The sequence below is a fragment of the Oryctolagus cuniculus genome, chromosome 11, assembly GCF_964237555.1.
Source record: "Oryctolagus cuniculus chromosome 11, mOryCun1.1, whole genome shotgun sequence".
NCBI lineage: Eukaryota > Metazoa > Chordata > Mammalia > Lagomorpha > Leporidae > Oryctolagus > Oryctolagus cuniculus.
The window spans coordinates 66,966,513-66,988,469 of NC_091442.1; the positions used below are offsets into that span (position 1 = coordinate 66,966,513).

The 21,957-nt window shown below is 44.6% G+C and overlaps 1 protein-coding gene across 4 annotated transcripts in view; it reads left to right on the plus strand.

Annotated features, from left to right (window-relative positions):
• Window positions 1–21,957, plus strand: part of TBC1D30 (TBC1 domain family member 30) — a 107,107-nt gene that overhangs the window by 40,265 nt on the left and 44,885 nt on the right. For 2 of the 4 annotated variants that reach the window (XM_017341953.3, XM_017341952.3), the window contains exons 3-6: window positions 10,251–10,312; window positions 10,832–10,897; window positions 13,223–13,348; window positions 18,518–18,703. In XM_017341953.3, the coding sequence (XP_017197442.2) occupies window positions 10,251–10,312; window positions 10,832–10,897; window positions 13,223–13,348; window positions 18,518–18,703 (440 nt within the window). Of the gene's footprint in view, window positions 1–6,725; window positions 7,333–10,250; window positions 10,313–10,831; window positions 10,898–13,222; window positions 13,349–18,517; window positions 18,704–21,957 lie in introns of those variants that run through there. The other 2 variants (XM_008256739.4, XM_008256740.4) reach the window with 2 other exon arrangements.

The following is a 21,957-nucleotide window of genomic DNA, read 5'->3' on the forward strand; positions in this document are numbered from 1 at the left end:
TGTCTTCTAAGTCTTCCAGTTCTAATCCTGGTGTGAAAGTAAAGTGCTGAAGACCACAATTATGAAAAGAGCACGGATGAGCTCTGTTTTTGGCTGTTTTCAGGTGAAATTTAATAGCTCTGTGAAACAAAGTTATGGGAAAACATTGCAATATACAATATGTAAGAGGAAGGGATAATGGAACCTCTCCAAGTGTTTCCATAGTACTTTATTTATTTTTAAAGATTTATTTGTTTATTTGAAAGGCAGAGCAACAGAGAAAGAGGGAAAAACAGAGAGAGAGCTCTTCCATCCCCAGATGGGTGGGGGCTTCACTGGGTCAAAGCCAGGAGCTAGGAGCTTCCTCCAGGTTTTTCATGTGTGTGGAGGGGCCCAAGCCACGGGGCCATCCTCTGTTGCCTTCCCAGGCACACTAGCAGGAAGCTGGATTGCCAGTGGAGCAGCTGGGACAGGAACCAGTGCCCAAATGGGATGGCTGCATTGCAGGCAGGGGCTTAACCTACTATGCCACAATGCGGACCTGCCCGTGGTACTTTAAAAGAACTTCCACAGTGCCTTTATCACTACTCACTCAGTGAACTGTAAGCTCCTCAAATATGGAGCATGTGGCATGCTCACAGTTCTATTTCTCACAGATCCTAGCACAGTGCCTTTCCATAGGTGCTAATTCAACAAATGCTTGTTTTACAAATGCATGAATAAAGGAAGTATTACTGTGTATTCATATGTTCAACATAAACTAGCTCAAGTAGTATTGATTAGCTCAAGTAGTATTGAATTGATTTCAGTAATTTTTAAAAATATTTAATTATTTGAATGGCAGAATTACAGAGACAGGGAGAGACAGAGATAGAGACATACACAGAGAGAGGGAGATCTTCCATCTACTAGTCAGTCCCCAGATTGCCACAGTGGCCAGGAGCTTCATCTGGGTCTCTGACATGGGTAGAAGGGCCCAAGCACTTGAGCCTTCTTCTGTTGTTTTTTCAGGCTTAGTAGCTGGGTGCTGGAATGGAAATGGAGTAGCCAGGACTTGAACCAATGCTCTGATATGGGATGCCAGCATTGCAGGTGGTGGCTTAAATTGCTGCACCACAACACCGGCCCCAGTTTCAGTAATTTTGAAGCAAGGAAATAATGCATAACAAATAACAAGCTAAGAACAGTAATATGGTGATTTCAAAAATCTCTGGTTAGTTATGGGGCTGAGCTCACTTGGATCTGGCTGCACAGCTTTGAGGCATGTTTCTAGTGTGTCACCCCAAAGTGAGATTTCCACTCCAGCTGTGAAGTAAATTATAATGTCAGATATGGTTTTAATTTTGAAGTTTTCTGGTCTAAAAAAAAATCACTGATTTTTTAAAAAAATTCTTTATCTAAAATATTTGAGTGTGCTTGGGGGGAATGTTGACAGTGTTTGTTTTTGAAAATATCTTTTTAAAAGGAATGGTCCTGGGGTCGGTGCTATGGTGTAGTGGGCTAAGCCTCAGCCTTTGGTGCAGGCATCCCATATGGATGCCGGTTCATGTCCTGGCTGCTTGTCTTCTGATCCAACTCCCTACTGATGGCCTGGTAAAGCAGTGGAAGATGGCCCAAGTGCTTGGAGCCCTGCATCCATGTGGGAGACCTGGAAGAAGCTCCTGGCTTCGGATCGGCACAGCTCCAGCCACTGTGGCCATTTGGGGAGTGAACCAGCAGATGGAAGACCTCTCTCTGTTTCTCCTTCTCTCTAACTCTGCCACTCAAATAAATGAATAAATAAATAAAATCTTAGGAAAAAAAAAAGGAAGGTCCTGAAAAGGCACGAACGGGAACACTTGGAGGTAGAGAAGAGTGGTCCTGTGTGGACTTTGGAGTTGGAATTTCAAGGCTTCTGTATTCCATCCTAGTCTTTTCTCTGAACAAAATACAAAAGCTATTCCCAATTATCTTAAAGGATGCTTATATTTAAATAGAGAAATCATTTGTGTGACTAAGAGGAGAAGATCATAGAAGGAGAAATGAAAATTCCATGTCCATGATGTGATGTGTCAGATAATTATAAAGCTTTTTCCTCCCCCTCAATTTTTTCTTTTGCGGCCCTGCCTCTGTGTCTCCTTTAGGAGGGGGAAAATGCTTACACTGCTAAGCTCCATGAGCTCATCGTGTGTGGGCGCCGTCCTGGATAATGAGTTCAAGGAACTACCTATTAAGGCCTGCCTTCTACGTAGGTCTGAGCCGAATATTAACTTCTTACGGAACTGATCACAGGCCCATCCCTTCAGCAGAGTTGTTCAAAAACCTTCAAAAACTGTGGGCAGACAGAGAAGGAAATAGTTACTTAAAAATTATTTGTGAGGCAGAAAGGGAGGGAGAAAGGGAGGAAGAATGAATGAATGAATGAATGAGAATATGTTCCCATCTGCTATTTCACTCCCCAATATCTACAATGGCTCCTGGCTGGGGCCAAAACTGGAAGCCAGGAGTTGAATCCGTGTCTCCCACGTGGGTGGCAGGGACCGAACACTTGAGTCATTACTGCTGCCTCCCAGTGTCAGCATTTGCTGGAGTTAGCAGCAGAGCTGGTACTTGAACCCTTGTACCATGATATAGCTGGTGTCTTGACTGCCTGCCCTGGAAATAGCAGAGATTATGTCACCAGACTGCTATCCTTTTAATTTATTTGAGAGAGTGAGCGAGCAAGTGAGCAAGCACTTCCCATCTGGTGGTTCACTCCTCATATACCCACGATGGCAGGGCTGAGCTGGGACAAAGTCAGGAGCCAGGAACTCAATCCAGGTGTCCCTTATGGGTGCCAGGAGCTCAACCACTTGAGCCATCACTGCTGCCTCCTAGTACCCCACCCTTTTAATGAGCATGAGTGAAAAACATGTCCATCTTCTGCCCAAAGGGGGATGGCCTTGGATGTGGTGATGTGGCAAGATCGCTGACCCTCAGAGGCTTGTGTGCCACCACAGAACTCTGCAGCTGTAAGGGTGAGCCCCAGGCCCACTTCCCCAGAGCAGCTGGACTCCCCTGGGGCTTTTCTCTCTCCCTGCAGCAGGCTTCTGGGGCTTTTTCTCTCAGTAATTGCCACCATTAGTCCTGTTCAGTCCCTGCAGATGAGCACGTAGGCCCTTTTTATTTTAAGGTTTTACTGTTAAACAAAAATAGCAGCAATGGGAAAAGTCTCAGACCTGATTCCCTCTGGAAACCCACTGAGACAGCTTTTACTCCTTGTGTTGGGTTTTCTTTTCCTTTTGACCTCTTCCCCCTTGTCTCATCAAAGGGAATGCTTGCTCTCAACGGAACCTCCCTCCCAGCCGTCACCCTGAAGAGAGAGGGAAGTCCGAATGATTCTTCACTCCCTGTTTCAGCATGGGATCCTGTGTCTCTGGGAGCAACATCCCCGGGTATTGGAGTCTGAGACATTTAGGGCATTTCTACAAAGCCCTCATTTTCTTTAGCAATTCAAGTAACAGTTTCTTAGCCAATATGAAGTTGATTTTGAGTCGTCTTTTCCCTGAATTCAGCTTAAATCCCAGCTGTTCTGGATTGTGCCAAGGGGTGATCTGCCCAAATGTGAACTCACTGATCTTATCTGATAAAGTTCACTCAGTTAATAGCCCAGCTGCTGAGGCCCTCAGGGAAAGACCATGCCAGCTTGTTTCCTCTGTAAGTTGACTTCAGATGACATCTTTTGCTTTTGGAAAACAGTATCCCAGACATGAAATAAACTGTGAGTCACACAATAAATATAATACTAGGCTTGTGCCATGGCTGCTGCTAGAGTATTGTATTTTAGTACTCGGTTAATTATCTGTTTGCTATAAAAGTTGGCAGTCCTGGCTTTCCTCTCCAATGTAAACAAAATGATACTGTTTAATCCCTTCACTGCTTATTGCCATAATAGTGGAAACTTTCATTTCTTTTTTTGCTGGTTTCAACTTCTATTTGGTTTTAGAATGGGAAGTTTTCAGGGAAGCATTATTTCTTTTTTAAACAGGTTTTCCTTGTAATATATATTTTTTAAAATATTTATATTTAAAAGGCAGAGTTACAGAGTTGGGAGGGGAGGTTTCATCTGCTAATTTACTCCTAAATGGTTGCAGTGGTCGGGCTGGGCCAGACTGAAGCCAGGAGTTGTGTCCATGTCTCCCTTGCGGGTGCAGGGGCCCATGCACTTGGGCCATCTTCCACTGCTTTCCCAGGTGCGTCAGCAGGGAGCTGGATTGGAAGTGGAGCAGCTAGGACTCTAACTGGCATCATGGGATGCAGGTGTCCCAGGTGGTGGTTTAACCTGCTGCACTGCAACATCTGCCCTGTCCTTTTTTTTTTTTTTAAGATTTATTTATTTATTTGAAAGCCAGAATTACACAGAGAGAGGAGAGGCAGAGAGAGAGAGAGGAAATGAGGAAGGGAGGGAGGGAGGGAGGGGTCTTCTATCCACTGGCTCACTCCCCAATTGGCCACAATGGCTGGAACTGCACCGATCCGAAGCCAAGAGCCAGGAGCTTCTTCTGGGTCTCCCACACGGGTGCGGAGGCCCAAGGACTTGGGCCATCTTCTACTGCTTTCCCAGGCCATAGCAGAGAGCTGGATGGGAAGAGGAGCAGTCAGGACTAGAACCGGTGCCCATACGGGATGCTGGCATGTCAGGCCAGGGCATTAACCCACAGTGCCGGCCCTAGCCCCTTCCTTGTAATGCATCTAAAGGAGGTGAAATTGAATGTTCACTTTAAAAGTAATCAAGTTCCTGTCAGTAGTAGTAAGGAAAGTGTTATAACTGATGAACAATTAGAGAGTCTTTTGTTGTCTGTTGTGAAACATCTTGTCGGGGGTGGGGAGGAGGTGTTGACCATTCCAGGTCTAGTCATCAGCCTTGGCAGTCCAGAAATTTAATGCTTTCAGCTTCCTGAATGCTGAATGAACTCAGAGGCATTGACTGCTTTCACTGGCTAGTGGATTCTGTCTTCTGCAACAAACTCTGTATGAACACCAACACACAATTGAAGATTTACTTGATGAGCATGGCCTCAGAGCCAAAGGGAACAGGATGGCTTCAGTGGCATGTGCCACACTGGCCCCTGAAGAGCTGATGGTCTCCACCACAGGGACAGTGCTGTAGAAAGAGCCCATTGCTATCCTCTTGGCTGATGAGACTGTCTCTTGCTGGCCCAGCTAGAAACAGAATGCATGGGCTATCCCCTCCTGCCTTTCAAAGATTTATTTACAGAGTTTTATTTATTTGCAGGGTTACAGAGAGGCAGAGAGCAGGGGTGTGGGGGGGTCTTCCATCTGCTGGTTCACTCCCCAAATGGTTGCAATAGCCAGAGCTGGGCCGATTCAAAGCCAGGAGCCAGGAGCTTCTTCCAGGTCTCCCACATAGGTGCAGGGGTCCAAGCACTTGGGCCATCTTCTGCTTTCCTAGGCCATAGCAGATAGCTGGATTGGAAGTGGAGCAGCTGGTGGCTTTTTCTGCTACACCACAGCGCCTGCCCCATGGCCTGTCTGGTTTGAGATGAAGGCTCTGAAGATGAGAGCTTGTTTCCCTTCTCCTGCCAGTTCTCTCCCTTTGATTTTGGGTGTTCACCACGTCTTCGTGTGTTGTGCCATCTAAAAGATTGGCCAAAGGCAAGCATCAGACCTCATTCTGTTATTCTCTGGTCAGTCAGTAGATGGCTCATTAAAATTAAAAAAAAAAAAAAAACCTGAAGGATAACAAACTCGTACCAAAGCTGTAAAAGCATTGGGCTGACGAAGGATAGATTTTTGTACCTAAGCTTGGTGCAAAAGATTGGAAAATCTAAGCCAAACCCTCCATCATGACCAGGTTAAACAATGACCTCGTCTTCTGAAGTGATGCCTTTTTTCTTTACTCCCGGCAAGCAGCTGAAACTGAATCGCTTATACATGCTTATTAGCTTGGTTTACTTTTGGAGATGGCTCATCTCATTTTAACAGATTCTTATGCATTTCATGCTTAGAGTTGTACCATGTCTGCCTTTGTCTTTGTATTCTGGGTACACTTTACCAAGCTCAGAATTTACTGATTATAAAATAAACATGCCAGAGTAGGGCTGGAAGAGGAAGTAGAAATAGAGAGGTAGCGATATCTTCCATGCGCTAGTCTGCTGGTTCATTCTCAAAATGCGGCACACAACTAGGGCTGGGCTAGGTCAAAGGCTGGAAGCAGCAACTTCACCAGGGTCCCCCACGTGGGCGGCAGGAACCCAAGTAATTAAGCTACCACCTGCTGCCTCTCAGAGTGTGCATTAGTAGGCAGCTGGCTCAGTAGCAGAGGAGCTGGGACTAGAACCAGGCACTGCGAGACGCAGACTTCCCAAGCGACAGCTTTAACCCCGCTGTGCCAAATGCCCGCCCCACGAATTACATAAAGAATATTGATGGCTAATACTAGTTTAAAACTAATGAAGTCTCAGACTGGAGACAGGAGGAAACACTTCTTTTAAAATATGCTTTTAAATTAATGAACATTTTTTCTCCAAGCCCATTTTTCCAAGAGAAACAGACATTACAATTTTCTCCCCTCATCTTCCCACGCCTCTCTCAGCTGCCTGGAGAGACTTTAGGGCAATTTGGGATGAGCCTTTGCTCTTCACCATCTGCCAGCTTCTGTGCCGAGCTGCCTGGTTGGCCCTGGGGCCGGCCCCCTCCTTGGCTGGCTACGGGGTGAGGCGCACACCCGGTCTCGCTGGCGTTCTGAGCCCGGGCGTGCCCCACTTCAGCTCCTTTCCGGGGAAAAGCGCGTAGTCGCTGCTGGTCTCCAGCCGCCCCGGGCTCCGCCGCTCCTCCGGCGTGCAGGCCTCTGCCCCCACCCCGGCGCGCGCCCAGGCCGGGATGGGGGGCGGGAGGGAGCGCCGCCTCCGACTCCCGCGCGCTCGCTCGCTTGCTCCCGCCCTCATCCCCGCCCCAAGCCCTCTCCTGCCTCCTCCGTGCAGGCTCCGCACTGCAGATGCCCGCTGGTCTCCTAGTGCTCCGCGGCTCCCGCGCTGCCCCGCACGTCCCCTCGGTCCCGGGGCGCCGGCCGCGCGCTCGCCGTTCCCGAGAGCCCCTCACCGCAGCCGACGCACCGAGCCCCGCGCGCAGAACCTCTGCGCCGGCTGGGCGGTGGGGCGGAAGGCGGACGGTGGCCGCGCAGGAGCCCGGGGCGCTCTCGGATGCGGCAGGACAAGCTGAGCGGCTCCCTGAGGCGCGGGGGAAGATGCCTGAAGCGGCAGGGCGGCGGCGGCGGCGGCGGTGGCGGCGTGGGCACCATCCTGAGCAATGTGCTCAAGAAGCGCAGCTGCATCTCCCGGACCGCGCCCCGGCTGCTCTGCACCCTGGAGCCGGGTGAGGACCCGCGACAGCGGCGGGCGCGCTGCAGCTGTTTGCGCCGCCGCCGTACTCCACCACGCCCGCGGGACCCTGGCGCGCGGCTCGGTCGGACTGGCAGGGCGGAGCTCGGAAGAGGGCCTGGGCCGGGGCACGGGGAACGCGCGATTCCCTCCCGCCTCCCGCGCAACCGCAGCCTCCGAGCGAGGCCTTCGCCCGGTGGTGGGGAGGTGCGGGCGGCTGCCCCAGCCGTCAGAGGCCGCGCCACCTATTGTGCTCTCGGCTCCCAGGAAGCAGACCTTGAAAGTGCTGTGTAGGGCGGAGAAAGGCAGAGGTTTGACCCTGGAGGTCGGAGGGGGAGGCAGTGGCGCCGTGGTTTTCGGGGTCTGCTCGCCCCGTGGCTCTAGGGAGCAGGCGGGGAAGAACCTTTTTCTAGGTGAGGTCCGAGAGTGCGCTTGGTCGCTTTAGCCTCGGCCCTGGTGCCGTTGGTCTGTGTTTACATGGCCCTGCTTCTCTGGGTTGCACAACTCCGCGTCGGCTTCCCCACCCAGGCTTCCAAGAGCGGGCCTGGCGCCTGGGCACGGAGGCTTCAGGCAAGGAGTGGCTGTCCTCGCACCGGTGCTCTACGCTTAGTTGTTCCTGGAGTGGCACCCGCTGGGCTGAGTTTGCCGTCCCCACCTGCGGCGAACGGGCGCCTTCAGGGACTTGCTGTCAGGGAGCTGCAGGAGGTTCGCTGGGCGAGCCGGGTCCCACAGCGTGGAATGCGTTGGTGCTGTTTCCAACCTCGTGGTTTCTTTGTTTTTCTCCCCACGGAAGTGTCTAGTTTCAGAGATTGTAGTATTTATTCACCGTCTTCCTTTACCCTCTTTTAAAAAAAATCTCTTTCCCACGTTCAAAGTGGGTGATTTGTATTTCTGAACCCTGAACAGCTGTGATTATCAGATGAAACCTAAACTCTCCCCCTCCCTTATTCAATTAGAAGAAAAGGGGGTGTGTGTGTGTGTGTGTGTGTGTGTGTGTGTGTGTGTGTGTGTGAAGATGACCTGATTTAAGCTTTTGCAGCAGGGGGCGAATGATCAATTCCAGTTAAATCCTCTGACACATTTTTGATCATGAGAAGATAGTTGTGGTTTTGGCTAACTAACCCCAGCTGGATCTCAGCACGGGTAGGCAGACAGGCAATCGGCAAGACGCCCAGCAGGTGCTTTGAAAAAGTCAAAGGGAGCGTATTTAGTCACACATATAGGGAGTCCAAGGCTTCTAGGGCGGGCAGGAGTCAAACAGCGCAGGGCCAAATTTTCTGGTCTTTGTTATCACCACGCAAACGTCATATGCACTGCTGCATTCAGCACCCCGAGTGTGGACAGCAGCCTCCCAAGGTCTGTTTCATAAGTGGCTTAAATCACGCCTGGAGCTGGAGGCACTCTTGTAGCCCTTGTATCGCACTGCACGGGGGCAGGACTTCATTTAGACCTTCCCAGAGAGATGGGAATCCGTAGGTGTACTTAATATTCCTTCGGGGAAGAAAATCTTATCTCCGGGTCTCTAGGCAAAATGTGGTTTTGACCTTGAAGCTTTGAAAAGAATTATCAAGGCATCGATTGGATGCCTGGGATTCTGTCACACGGCTTGATTTAAGACATCTAGAACTCAGTTCGTGCATTCACAGCACTCCTCCAGGGTTGCTGGAAGGGCATCTGCATATTGGTATGGTCATGGACAAATCAGATACGCGGCTTTCCAGCTTCTTGGCTGTCTATAACCATATCTATATGTTTTTAAAAAGACCAGTCTATTATTGATATTATTATTCTACCAATTCTGGAGATTGTTGCTACTCATACCCACTCCTCAGTGGAACTGGTGGAGATGTTTACAATGTATCTAATCTGCAATTACATCTTTGAAGCAAAAATATCATTTTTGTGATGTGTGAAACTGAATATTATTGTAATTTTGAGTATTTCTTGGTACTTGAACTTTTAAGCCATAAGTCTTTTACAAAGTGACTTAAAATCTCATCTCATTGATTTTGAAATTGTAGAAAAAGGATCTATAGCAATTTCAAATGTAATTGTATTTTTATAGAATTTATAGAATTTAAATGGGAATAATAATTGTCATGTAATTTACTTCAATAATAGCACATAAATCTGATATTCTGAATAAAAGACCAACATAAGTATTATTTTCCTGTTTACTTGTATTTCATAGATTTAGGATTCAAGTCAGAGAAGTTTAAAGTTATAGATTACTTGGGATTAGAATTCAGTTCTGTTTTTTAGCTTGTGGTCTATAATTTTACAACACACTGTTTTATCTTTAGTGAATACACATATTTAAAAATACATGAAAATTTCCAAATGGAGTGGTTATAATGTGTCATTCCATATGAGTGAAAACAATGTTGTTTTATAGCTTTTGATACTTCACTGAAGTTTCCTTAATAGTCTTAGTTCATGCAAGTGTCCTAGAAAAATTAACTCTGTGAGTTGGGAATTCTCTTCTTAAGTTTCACAATTATTAATTACACCATGTTCGGTTAATCATCACAACAACCTTCTGAGTTAGGCATTATTGTCCTCATTTTAAAGATACAGGAATGAGACTGAGACAGGTGAAACAATTTGTTCAAGTCTGGGAACCAAAGTTGAGTGGAGGGATTGTGAGTTTGTGTCTTTGTTTTTGCTTTTTCATATCTTCAGGCAGCTGTGAAAATTTCCATCCTATGATAAGTTGCATTCTATTGCTGTAGGATATTTTCCTGTTTTGGTCATCAATATATTTGCTTTTCCTTTGAACAAAATTAACTGAAATATAGTGAAAATACATGTTTGAAAAAATTTTATGTTGATTCAGTAGAATCAACCATTTGTTTTTGATGTAATTTGTTATAGTCTCCAAAAATAATAACTGTTTACTTATTTTTCTTTCAGGGGTTGATACAAAATTGAAATTTACTCTTGAGCCATCTTTAGGTCAAAATGGTTTTCAGCAGGTAACTTTACTTTCCATTTTGAAAACATTCTTACTTTGGAGTACCAACAGTGTCCATTGAGATATATTTTCAAGGTGGGAAAGTTAGTATCTACTTTGATATGTGTAAGATGATGAGTCAGGTTTCTTTTTCCAGTTTCAGATAAAATAACATGAAGCTAAAATTGTCCTGAATATATACTTGCAATGAAAAATGTTGCACTTTCTATTAATGGTATAAGTGTGAACAAATTTTAAAACCTATAATTCTGAACCCATCAATATATGTTTGGTCTCTGAACCAGAGTTTCCCAAGCATTGTGCATGTGCTGAAAATGGGTCACAGCTGTGTTAATGGTGTCGAAGCACAGTCATAGCTCCCAGATGGAGCTTCACTTTGTGGATGAGAGATTTGACTGTTTATTCCAGTGTGCTGTACAAATTGTTCCATACTCTATGGATGTCAAGATGGGAAGAACATTGAAAAGGGCTTATCTTGGTCTGTATTATCACATCCCTGACATTCCTTCTATGTTCCTAGTGGTATGATGCTCTCAAGGCAGTTGCCAGGCTATCGACTGGAATACCCAAGGAATGGAGGAGAAAGGTAAGAAGGACTTATAAGGCTGAAATGCAATAGGGTCGCCACTCTCTCTTTAAAGCATCTGTAATGTCAAAAATATGTTTTAGATTTAGTAATTAGGAATCTGTCTCTTCATTATTTGTTCATGCAGAAGACATTTATTGACTATCTCTGCTGTACCAAGTCTTGTCCTAGGTACTGGGGATACAGCAGTGGAAAAAAAAACAGGTCAACGTTCTTGTCTTCATGGAACTTACATTGAATAAAATATGAAGTATGTCAGATGGTGATAAGTGTCAAGGATAGAAACAAAGCAGAGAAAGAATAGGGAGGGTGTGGGAGAATGAGGATAAGAAAGTGGGATTTAAATAGCAAGGTAACATTTGAGTAGGACCCTGAAGAACATGAGAAGTCAGCTGTGCAGCTACTCGAGGGGAGACATTACAGATAGATGGAACAGCTGGGACAGGCACCCTAAGGTGGGAGATCTTGGGATTATTCAGGCAAAATCAAGAGGCCGGGGAGCTGGGGCATGGTGAGCAAAGGGGGAAGCAGTAGGAGATGGGGCCATAGAAGAAATGTGTGGGGTAGGAGGTAGCAGGTTATGTAGGTCCTTGTGGACTGTAATTGGACTGAATACGAAGGTTGAGAGGGGTGTCAAGAATGACTTCAAAGGCCGGCGCCGCAGCTCACTAGGCTAATCCTCCGCCTAGCGGCGCCAGCACACCGGGTTCTAGTCCCGGTTGGGGCGCCGGATTCTGTCCCGGTTGCCCCTCTTCCAGGCCAGCTCTCTGCTGTGGCCAGGGAGTGCAGTGGAGGATGGCCCAGGTGCTTGGGCCCTGCACCCCATGGGAGACCAGGAAAAGCACCTGGCTCCTGGCTCCTGCCATTGGATCAGCGCGGTGCGCCAGCCGCAGCGCGGCGGCCATTGGAGGGTGAACCAACGGCAAAGGAAGACCTTTCTGTCTGTCTCTCTCTCTCACTGTCCACTCTGCCTGTCAAAAAAATAAATAAATAAATAAAAATAAAAAAAATAAAAAAAAAGAATGACTTCAAGATGTTGGCCTGCGTCACAGGAAGGGCAGAGTTACTGTTTGCTCAGATGGGAGGGGCAGTATGTGTGTTTGTGTGTTTGTATGTATGTGTAGTTGGGGTAGTGGTGCATCATATGATTAGGTCTGGATCTGTTCAGGTTGAGATGCCTATTAGATGTTTACGTTGATAGTATCAAAGCATTTGGAGGGATGATTCTGATGCTTGGGAGAGAAGTCTGGCAGGAGATAGTAATTGGTGTTATTTCTGCTACATTATGTCCAAATACCAGAACCTGAAATTTGTTCCTAGGTTATTAATTTGTATACCTAGTCTCAATACTCCTGGAAATTTAGCATTGAGGGTTCCTCAAAGCATACATTAAAATGGCATTTTGAAATATGTCTGGATAAGATTATCAAGGAGTAAAAATATTCAGTGATTCTTTCCAAGAAGTTATTCATTATGGGAGCCCATCTGTTTGTTTGGAGTGTATGTGTGTGAGAGAGGTGACTAAAGGCAGACTCTATGAATGAAAAGGACCTATTTGCCTAGAGTGACCAGGTGGCTCTTGACCAAGCATAGAAAGTAGATAAACAAGCTTGTAAAAGTATACAACTGATTCAATGGACTGAAATAAAATTTGAAAATCTTTTTGTTTTTTTTCTTTTTAAAGATTTATTTATTTAGAGTTACACAGTTACAGGGAGGGGAGAGTGAGTGGGTTGGGAGGAAGAGGGGGAGAGGGGGAGAGAGAGAGAGGGAAGGAGGGAGGGAGGGGGAGAGATATTTTCTATCTGCTGGATCACTCTCCAAATGGCTGCAATGGCCAGAACTGGTTTAGTCTGAAGCCAGGAATTTCTTCTGGGTCTCCCACTTGGGTGCAGGGGCCCAACTGCTTGGGCCATCTTCTGCTGCTTTCTAAGGTGCATTTGCAGGGAGTTGGATGGGAAGTGGAGCAGCTATGACTCGAACTGGTGCCCATATGCATTGCCGACTTCTCAGGCAGCAGCTCTACTCACTACACCACAACACTATCCCCTGGTTTGTTTTCTTAATAGTATCCCTAATGCCAAAATTGTTGCTTGGTGCAGGGTATCAGTAATTGACAAATATATATATTGCAAGAATAAATGCCCTAAATGCTACAATTCAGTACAGCACAAATTTCAATGAGACTCTTTGTAGATTTCTCTGTATAAGTTATGTCTGGACTAGAAACAGTTTCCATTTTTTTTGTTAGATACAATAAATATTTTCTAATAAAAGTGAAATTATGTGTTCTATTTTAGCATTCTTCTTTATGTAACGTTTTAGGTTTGGCTGACCTTGGCGGATCATTATTTGCACAGTATAGCCATTGACTGGGACAAAACCATGCGTTTCACTTTCAATGAGAGGAGTAATCCTGATGATGACTCGATGGGAATTCAGATAGTCAAGGTAATGTCACTGAGCTTTGCCTGTGGTCCTTGCATAGAAGGAGCAGTCTAAGAGCCTTGTGTTTTCTGGGCAGAGGATCAAATGATTTCTACATTGTGATGTGAATGTTATGGTATTTTCTGCAGCAGTTCATTAATTAGCAGTTTTTTAAAAGATTTATTTTATTTATTTGAAAGGCAGAGAGAAAGGTGGGAGGGGAGAGAGGGAGAGAGGGAGGGAAGGAGGAGAGGAAGAAGGGGAGGGGGAGGAAGAAGGAGAGGTAGAGGGAGAATATCTTCATCCACTGGTTCACTCCCTAAATGGATGCAATGGCTTGGGCTGGGGTAGACTGAAGCCAGGAGCTTGATCCAGGTCTTCCATGTGGGTGCAGGGGCCAAAGCACTTGGGCCTTCTTCCTTTGCTCCTTTCCCAGGGCATTAGCAGGGAGCTGGATGAGAAATGGAGCAGTCAGGGCATGAACCAGCTCCTACATGGGATATTGGCATTGCAGGTGGCGGCTCTACCTGCTTTGCCACAGCATTGGCCCCATTAACAGTTGTTTATGGGGAACCTTGACTATGCCTTCTCTTCATAAATTTAAATATTGCCAGTAAGATGAAAATGTGAATGGGTTTCCATTAATGTTCAATTTATTTATCTTCTTCACATGATAGGAGATTTCTTTTTTTCCCCTTAGCTTGGGTCAGTTCTGCCAATTTAATTTTTACGTAAGTCACTAATTGAGAAATTCAAAGTATACTTTGTGCTAGAATCATTTGGCTGTTATTAGGGTCTTTGATATTTTCTTACCTATATTTAGTTTTGTCTTTGATATTTTATTTTTTAAAAATATTCATTTATTTATTTGAAAGGCAGAAATATTGAGAGAGAGAGAGAAAGAGAGAGGAAGGAAGGAAGGAAGGGAAGGAGGGAGGAAGGAAGGAAGGGAGGAAGGAAGGGAGGAAGAAAGGAAGATAGATCGATTGATCAATCGATTGATCGATCTCTTTCATCCTCTGGTTCACTCCCCAGATGGCTGAGTGGGCCAGGCTAAAACCAGGAGCCAGGAGTTTTATCTGGATCTCCCGTGTAGGTGCAGGGGCCCAAGAACTTGGATCTTCTGCTTTCCCAGATGCATTAGCAGGGAGCTGGATTGGAAGTGGGATGCCAGCATTGTAGGCAGAGGCTTAATCTCCTACGCCACAGCACTGGTCCCTGATATTTTCTTAACTATACTAAGTTTTGTATTTGATAGTTTCTTACCTGTACTGACTCTGCTTTAAACCAGATTATTGAGGGTTCAAGCCAGCTATGGAGGCAGCTAGAGTTTACCTGCCCAGAATATTACAATTGATTAGAGCCTGGTGCTAAAAGCTGGGGATGCTAATTCCATTTGATCCAAGTATTATACTCTTATGTAAGGCTCCAGCACATGTTTTTATATAAATACATGAAAATGTGATGCTAAGCTAGAGTTCTATGTTGAGAGGCAGAAAAACAGAAAGAAAAATGGAGAGCAAGCAAGCATGTGTGCAATGTGATCATGAGTGTTCTCATTCACTGGTAGAGCTTGCAATGGCCAAGGCTGGGCTGGGTCCAGAGCCAGGAGCCTGGAGTTTAATACAGGTCTTCCATTGGGTGGCAGGAACCCAATTACTTGAACCATCGTTGCTGTCTCCCAGGGTCTGTATTGGTGGCAAGCTGGAGCTGAGAATCAAACCCAGGCACTCTATAATGTGGGATGTGGATATCTCAATTGCTAGGCTAAACACCCACTCCCAGATGGAATTTTAGAAACAAAGTTGTTTCATCCAAATTTTGGCCATCACAAAATGGCTAATGTTTGTTGGCATATTTGAAGATTTTTTTTAAAGGAGGAAGTACTAAATAAAATGAGCTACTTTCTCATCTAACTTGGTCTGTTTCAGACAAATGGTAAAAGAAAAAAATTGAAATTTTACATTATGTACTAAAGAGCCTTTGCATTATCCATGTTTCAGCTATTTGGAATTGCAGAATGTTTCACAAAGTATGTAATATTTGAAATATTTTCTTTCTGTTTTACTTTTGAATGGTGTGATACACATTTTGTAACAATCATGTTATTAAGAGGATCATTTATTTTCTCACTGACATGAATGCTTTGCCAGTAAAATGGCTTCAACTCCTGAAAATCAGAATTTCTTCTTGGTAATTAAGTTGTAGAAATTACCATCATTAAATATGAAAGTATGGCAAATGTTTTTGTCATAAAAAAATCTTTATTTTCATTTTTTATTTGAAAGGTAGAGACAGACAGACACACACATAGAAAGAGCTCCCAGTCACTTGTTTACTCCCGAAGGACCAGCAACACCTGGGGGTGGGTCAAGATGAAGCCAGGATCCTGGGATTCAGTCTTGGTCTCCTACTTAGTTGTCAGAGGATAAAGTGCTTCCTCCCATTAGCAGGAAACTGGAATCTGAAATAGAGCTAGGACTTGAATTCAGGCACTCTGAATGGGATGTGGGTGTTCCAAGCAGCACCTTAACAAGTTGTACGAAAGGCCTGCCCTTATTTTTGTCACACACAATTATAAATTTAAAATTGTAAAACAAAGAAGGATTTTTTTGTCTTAGACAAATATTTTTATGTATTTCTAAATTACAAATTGTATTTGATATTTTGGTTTTACTCCTTAATATTGTTTAAGGTATTGATGCTAAGTTGTGTTTTGTAGAAAGGCATAATGTTAGATTCTATTATTATGTGTTGAAATGACTTGTTTTATCTGAGACAAATCATCAATTTGTATGAAATTATAAAGTAATTTTGTAATTGAATCACTTTTGAATTCTATTTATGAGTCAGTTATGTCTTGCTGTAATGAAATACTTGAGGCAGCCTGATTTAAATGATATGAGGCTTATTTTGGCTCATGGGCCTGGAGGTGCCCTGTTCAGTGCAGGGTGGGCCCAATTGGTTCAGCCTGTGGTTGGTGGCAGTCTTGCTAACAGGGTACCAAGATGATGCAGAGCATCTCATGGCAGAGACAAGGAGTACCATGATCTTTGTCTATATGGTTTCCTAGAAAGCCACCACAGTTCAATCCTGGGGGCTGCACCCTAATGACCTAAGGCAATCTTTACTTCCGAGAGGTCCTGTGTAACTGCATTAAGTTTCCATTCCCTTAGTACCATTGACATAGGACTTTAGAGTTGAAGCTGCTCTGTGAGTTTGGGAAGGTATACTATATTTAAACCACATCATAACGTCTGGAACCACTTTCAGAGAAAACTTGTCTCACTGAGATTCTATTCGACAGTCTCTCTTAGAAAGCATATTGGGGGTGGGCACTATGGCTCAGAGGTTAAAGCCAGGACCTGCAGCACTGGGCACTGCTTTGTGTCCTGACTGCTCCACTTCTGATCCAGCTCTCTACAAATACACCTGGGAAAGCAGTGGAAGATGGTCCAAGTGCTTGGACCCAGAAGAAGCTCTTGGCTTTGGCCTGGCCCAGCTCCAGTCCTTGGGGCCTTCTAGGGAGTGAACCAGTGGATGAAAGATTCTCTCTCTTTCCCTCTCATTTAAATAAATAAATCTTATTAAAAAAGCATAATATAAAACATTAGGAAAAAAATAGAAAAATGTTTATGGATATAAGCTGTATATACTTATTTAAAAATTATTTAGGTTTACTGAAATGCTTTTTTTTAGAAAGCTTTTATTTAATAAATATAATTGCATAGGTATAGCTTTTGGAATATAGTGGTTCTTCCCCCCATACCCGTCCTCCCACCCTTACTCCTGTCCCACCTCCTACTCCCTCTCCCATCCCATTCTTCATTAAGATTCATTTTTAATTATCTTTTTAAAAAGGATTTATTTATTTATTTATTTATTTGGAATCAGAGTTAAACAGAGAGAAGGAGAGGCAGAGAGAAAGAGAGGTCTTCCATCCGCTGGTTCACTCCCCAATTGGCTGCAATGGCTGCATCTGTGCCGATCCAAAGCCGGGAGCCAGGAGCTTCTTCCAGGTCTCTCACACAGGTGTAGGGGCCCAAGGACTTGGGCCATCTTCTACTGCTTTCCCAGGCCATAGCAGAGAGCTGGGTTGGAAGTGGAGCAGCTGGGCCTTGGTGCTGCAGGCAGCAGCTTTACCCACTATGCTACAGCATCGGCCTCTTTAATTATCTTTATATACAGAAGACCAACTCTATACTAAGTGAAGATTTCAACAGTTTGCATCTACACAGACCCACAAATTATAAAGTACTGTTTGAAGACAAGTTTTACTGTTAATTTGAAATTCTTTTAAATACTTTTTTATTAATATGAACAGAATAGATTTCACATATTTCATAGATACAATTATAAGGATATAATGAGACTTTTTTCTTTCTTTCTTTCTTTTTTTTTTTTTTTTTTTGACAGGCAGAGTGGACAGTGAGAGAGAGAGACAGAGAGAAAGGTCTTCCTTTGCCATTGGTTCACCCTCCAATGGCCGCCGTGGCCAGCGCGCTGCGGCCGGCGCACCGCGCTGATCCGATGGCAGGAGCCAGGAGCCAGGTGCTTTTCCTGGTCTCCCATGGGGTGCAGGGCCCAAGCACCTGGGCCATCCTCCACTGCACTCCCTGGCCACAGCAGAGAGCTGGCCTGGAAGAGGGGCAACCGGGACAGAATCCGGCTCCCCGACCGGGACTAGAACCCGGTGTGCTGGCGCCGCTAGGCGGAGGATTAGCCTAGTGAGCCGCGGCGCCGGCCGAGACTTTTTTCTAAAAAAGATTTTTATTTGGGAGAGAGAGAGAGAGAGAGAGAGAGAGAGAAAGAGAGAGAGAAAGAAAGAGAGAGAGAAAGAGAGAAAGAGAGAAAGAGAGAGAATGAATCTCCCCAAATAGCTGAGGATCCAGGAGCTTCTTCCAGGTCTCCCATGTGTGTGCAGGGGCCCCAGCACTTGCACCATCCTTCACTGCTTTCCTAGGCCATGACAGGGAGCTGAACTTGAAGTGAAGCAGCTGGGACTCCAACCGATGCCAATATGCTGGTACCACAGATGGTGGCTTTATACCCACTACACCACAGCACCAGCCCCTAAATGCATGTGGATAATTTTACTCTATTTAATGATGGGACAAAGAAGTGTCTAAAAGTACTTGTTTTCAGAGGGTGGGTTAAGAGTTATATTCACAATATTGTTTTCCTTCACTTTAGGATCTTCACCGCACAGGCTGTAGTTCTTACTGTGGCCAGGAGGCGGAGCAGGACAGGGTTGTACTGAAGCGGGTGCTGCTGGCCTATGCCCGGTGGAACAAAAATGTTGGGTACTGCCAAGGCTTTAACATCCTGGCTGCGCTGATTCTGGAGGTGATGGAAGGCAACGAAGGTGATGCACTGAAAGTGAGTGTCAGGCTCTGGTGAAGGCAACTGCAATTCTTCTGAGAGTCGGAGATTAGAAGTCTTTTTCTTTAATGCCCCACCCTACTCCGTGATGTTTGCCACACGTTTGTAGTTACCTGTGATAGTGTTTCCCCCAGTTTAAAGCCATGTCAGTTGACAGACTCCTTCCTGTAGCTGCCAACTGTGAGGAGAATGATTGGGTTTTTAGTCTCACTAATGTAAGTCATTATATGTTCAAGTTAAGTATTAGTTGTATTGTCCATTGCTGTATAGGAAATTTGCTGCTTAAAACAGCAAACTTGTATGACTTCACAGTTTGAGTCAGCTGGCTCAAGGTCACATCACTGTGGCATTCAAACTATTGGCTGGGGTTGTGGTCTCGTCTGACAGGTTGACTTTGTTTCCAGGTTTGTTCCTATGACTGTTGACAAGGTTTAATTCCTCACAGGCTGTTGGGCAGAGGGTCCTAGTTTTTGGATTGCTGGTTCCTGAAGGCCTCCTTTCATTACCTTATACGTGGGCTCTTCCATCTCACAACCTGGTGGCTGCCGTCCCTGAGTTAGCAAGAATAGAAGAGGGAAGCCAGGCGGAGAGTTGAAGTTACAGATTTGTAGCCACATCTCAGAAGTGAAATCTCATTGTTTATCCATAGTCTGTTCATTTCCAAGGGGAAGGGCTAATACAAGGATGTGACTACCAGGGAGTGGGGGTTCCTGGGGGTCTCATTAGAAATCACCAACCACACCAGTTGTACTTAATTATGGTTGGGTTGTCTTCTGGGCCATTCCTTTGAGACAAGCTATGGAGGAAGCGGGCTGATGGTGAGGGTCTGTGGAAGGTGTTTGCAGGGAGAAATGTAATGGAAATGAAGTATAATCTTTTAATCTTCAAAGCCTTAGAATCTTGTTTAGTTAAAAGAAAATCCATAAGCATTTTGAGGTGGGAAAACAGCTATTTAAGCTTAAAGATCTGAATGTTACTCAATGAGTCACCAGAAATAGTCCTTTAAATGTGGAGATGGCTACTGTTGTATTTGCTTAGGGCAACCTCAGGTTGCCAAATCATATCTGAGCTTTTAAGCCACTGTTGATTGCACTGCTTTGTGATAGACGAGGTGCGTGGTTAGCCTTTGCAGTCAGAACCTCCCCTTGCCCAGCTCTGTGTTTGACTAGGTGAATGCCGTGGTGCTATTCTCAATCACTGACTGATGCGGTATGGAAAAATAAACAGGTGCTCCTCCTGGTTTCATACACCCCATTGTACCTAACAATAAAACCAGCCTGCTGTGATCCAAGTCTGCATTTGCCCTCTCACTTTTTCCATTCATGTATTTGAGGAAACTGTTTTAAAGCTCCTTGTTCATCAAATGGAGGAAAGGTAGTGACAGATCAAATACATGACTTTGAGACAATTTTTATTAGGAAATTTTGTTTGTTCAGTCTATCAGCTTTAGTCATTTCCCCCCTTCAGATGTGACTTGTATGACTATAAAAATGGGATCTGTTCTGTTGAAACGTTGGAATAAGTGATTCAGATTGGGGTGGGTTGGGGAAGTTTGGGGAAGAGGGCAGACATCAAAAGCATGAAAGAGCTCAGGGATACTTGGGAAGCTAAAAATTCACATAAGGAAATATTAGGTAAAGCTGAGAAAGTATTTTTATTTCTGCCCCAAGAAAATGAGCCCCATGTGATGAGATGACATCATCACTTGGGAATGTGTAGAACTTGTGGTTAGACATTTAATATGCAGAGGAAGGTCAAGTTCATGAGGAAACCCTTCTGATGCTGAGTAAAATATGGAGTCCTAGTGTTTTTCCACCATCTTTTTGGTCTCTGTGAATCATAATTACTACTTTGCATGTGGTTTATTAGGGGTAGGTGAGCAATTTTCTCTGCTCTTCAGCACTTACTGCTTTTTCTTAGTAATTATTTTGTTAACTGTTAAAATTTGAAGCTCTCTCATTATTTGTCCTAATCTATTTTATTTTATTTTATTTATTTTTATAGAAAGCTTTTGATAAATATAAATTTCATAAGTATAACTTTTGAATTTTAGCAGTTCTTCCCCCATACCTGTCCAACCACTCCCAAACCATCCCACCTCCTACTCCCTCTCATACCATTCTTTATTAAGATTCATTTTAAATTATCTTTATATACAGAAGATCAACTCTATACTGAGTAAAGATTTCAACAGTTTGCACCCACACTAGTTTTACCATTAATTCTCATAATACACACATTAAGGACAGAGGTCCTACATGGGGAGCAAGTGCACAGTGACTCCTGTTGTTAACAATTGACACTCTTTTATTTATGGCATCAGTAATCACCCGAGGCTCTTGTCGTGAGTTGCCAAGGCTATGGAAGCCTCTTAAGTTCGCCAACTCCGATCTTATTTAGACAGGGTCATAATCAAAGTGGAAGTTCTCTCCTCCCTTCAGAGAAAGGTACCTCCTTCTTTGATGGCCCGTTCTTTCCACTGGGATCTCACTCACAGAGATCTTTCATTTAGGTCATTTTTTTTTTTTTTTTGCCAGAGTGTCTTGGCTTTCCATGCCTGAAATACTCTCATGAGCTCTTCAACCAGAACTGAATGCCTTAAGGGCTGATTCTGAGGCCAGAGTGCTGTTTTGTACTAATCTATTTTAAAAGATATAATATTTGGCCTTTGACATGTAGGAGTGAGTGGAGTGAGTAGAGTGAGTGGGCTGACTGTTCTCTAATTTTTAAAAAGCTTTAATTTATTATTTATTTGAGAGGTAGAGTTATAGACAGAGAGAGGGAGAGACAGAGAAAAGTCTCCCATCCGCTGGTTCATGCCCCAAATGCCTGCAATGGCTGGAGCTGAGCTGATCCAGAGCCAGGAGCCAGGAGCCAGGAGCCAGGAGCTTCTTCTGGATCTCCCATGCAGCTGCAAGGGCCCAAGCACTTGGGCCATCCTCTGCTGCTTTCCCAGGCCATAAGCAGAGAGCTGGATCAGAAGAGGAGCAACCAGGACATGAACCGCGCTCATATGGGATGCCAGCGCTGCAGGCAGAGGCTTGGCCCACTACGCCACAGTGCCGACCCTTGATGTTCTCTGTTAACACTAGACTTTGAGATGGTGTCAGAGAATTTCATTGCATCTCAAAAATTACAAGGCTAACTAGATTATTTTTGTTTTTCTTGTTTTCAAATAATTTTGAAGGATCATAAGTTCTTAATAAAACATGAATATTTTTCTTGTATAATTGTATAACTTGTCTTCAGAT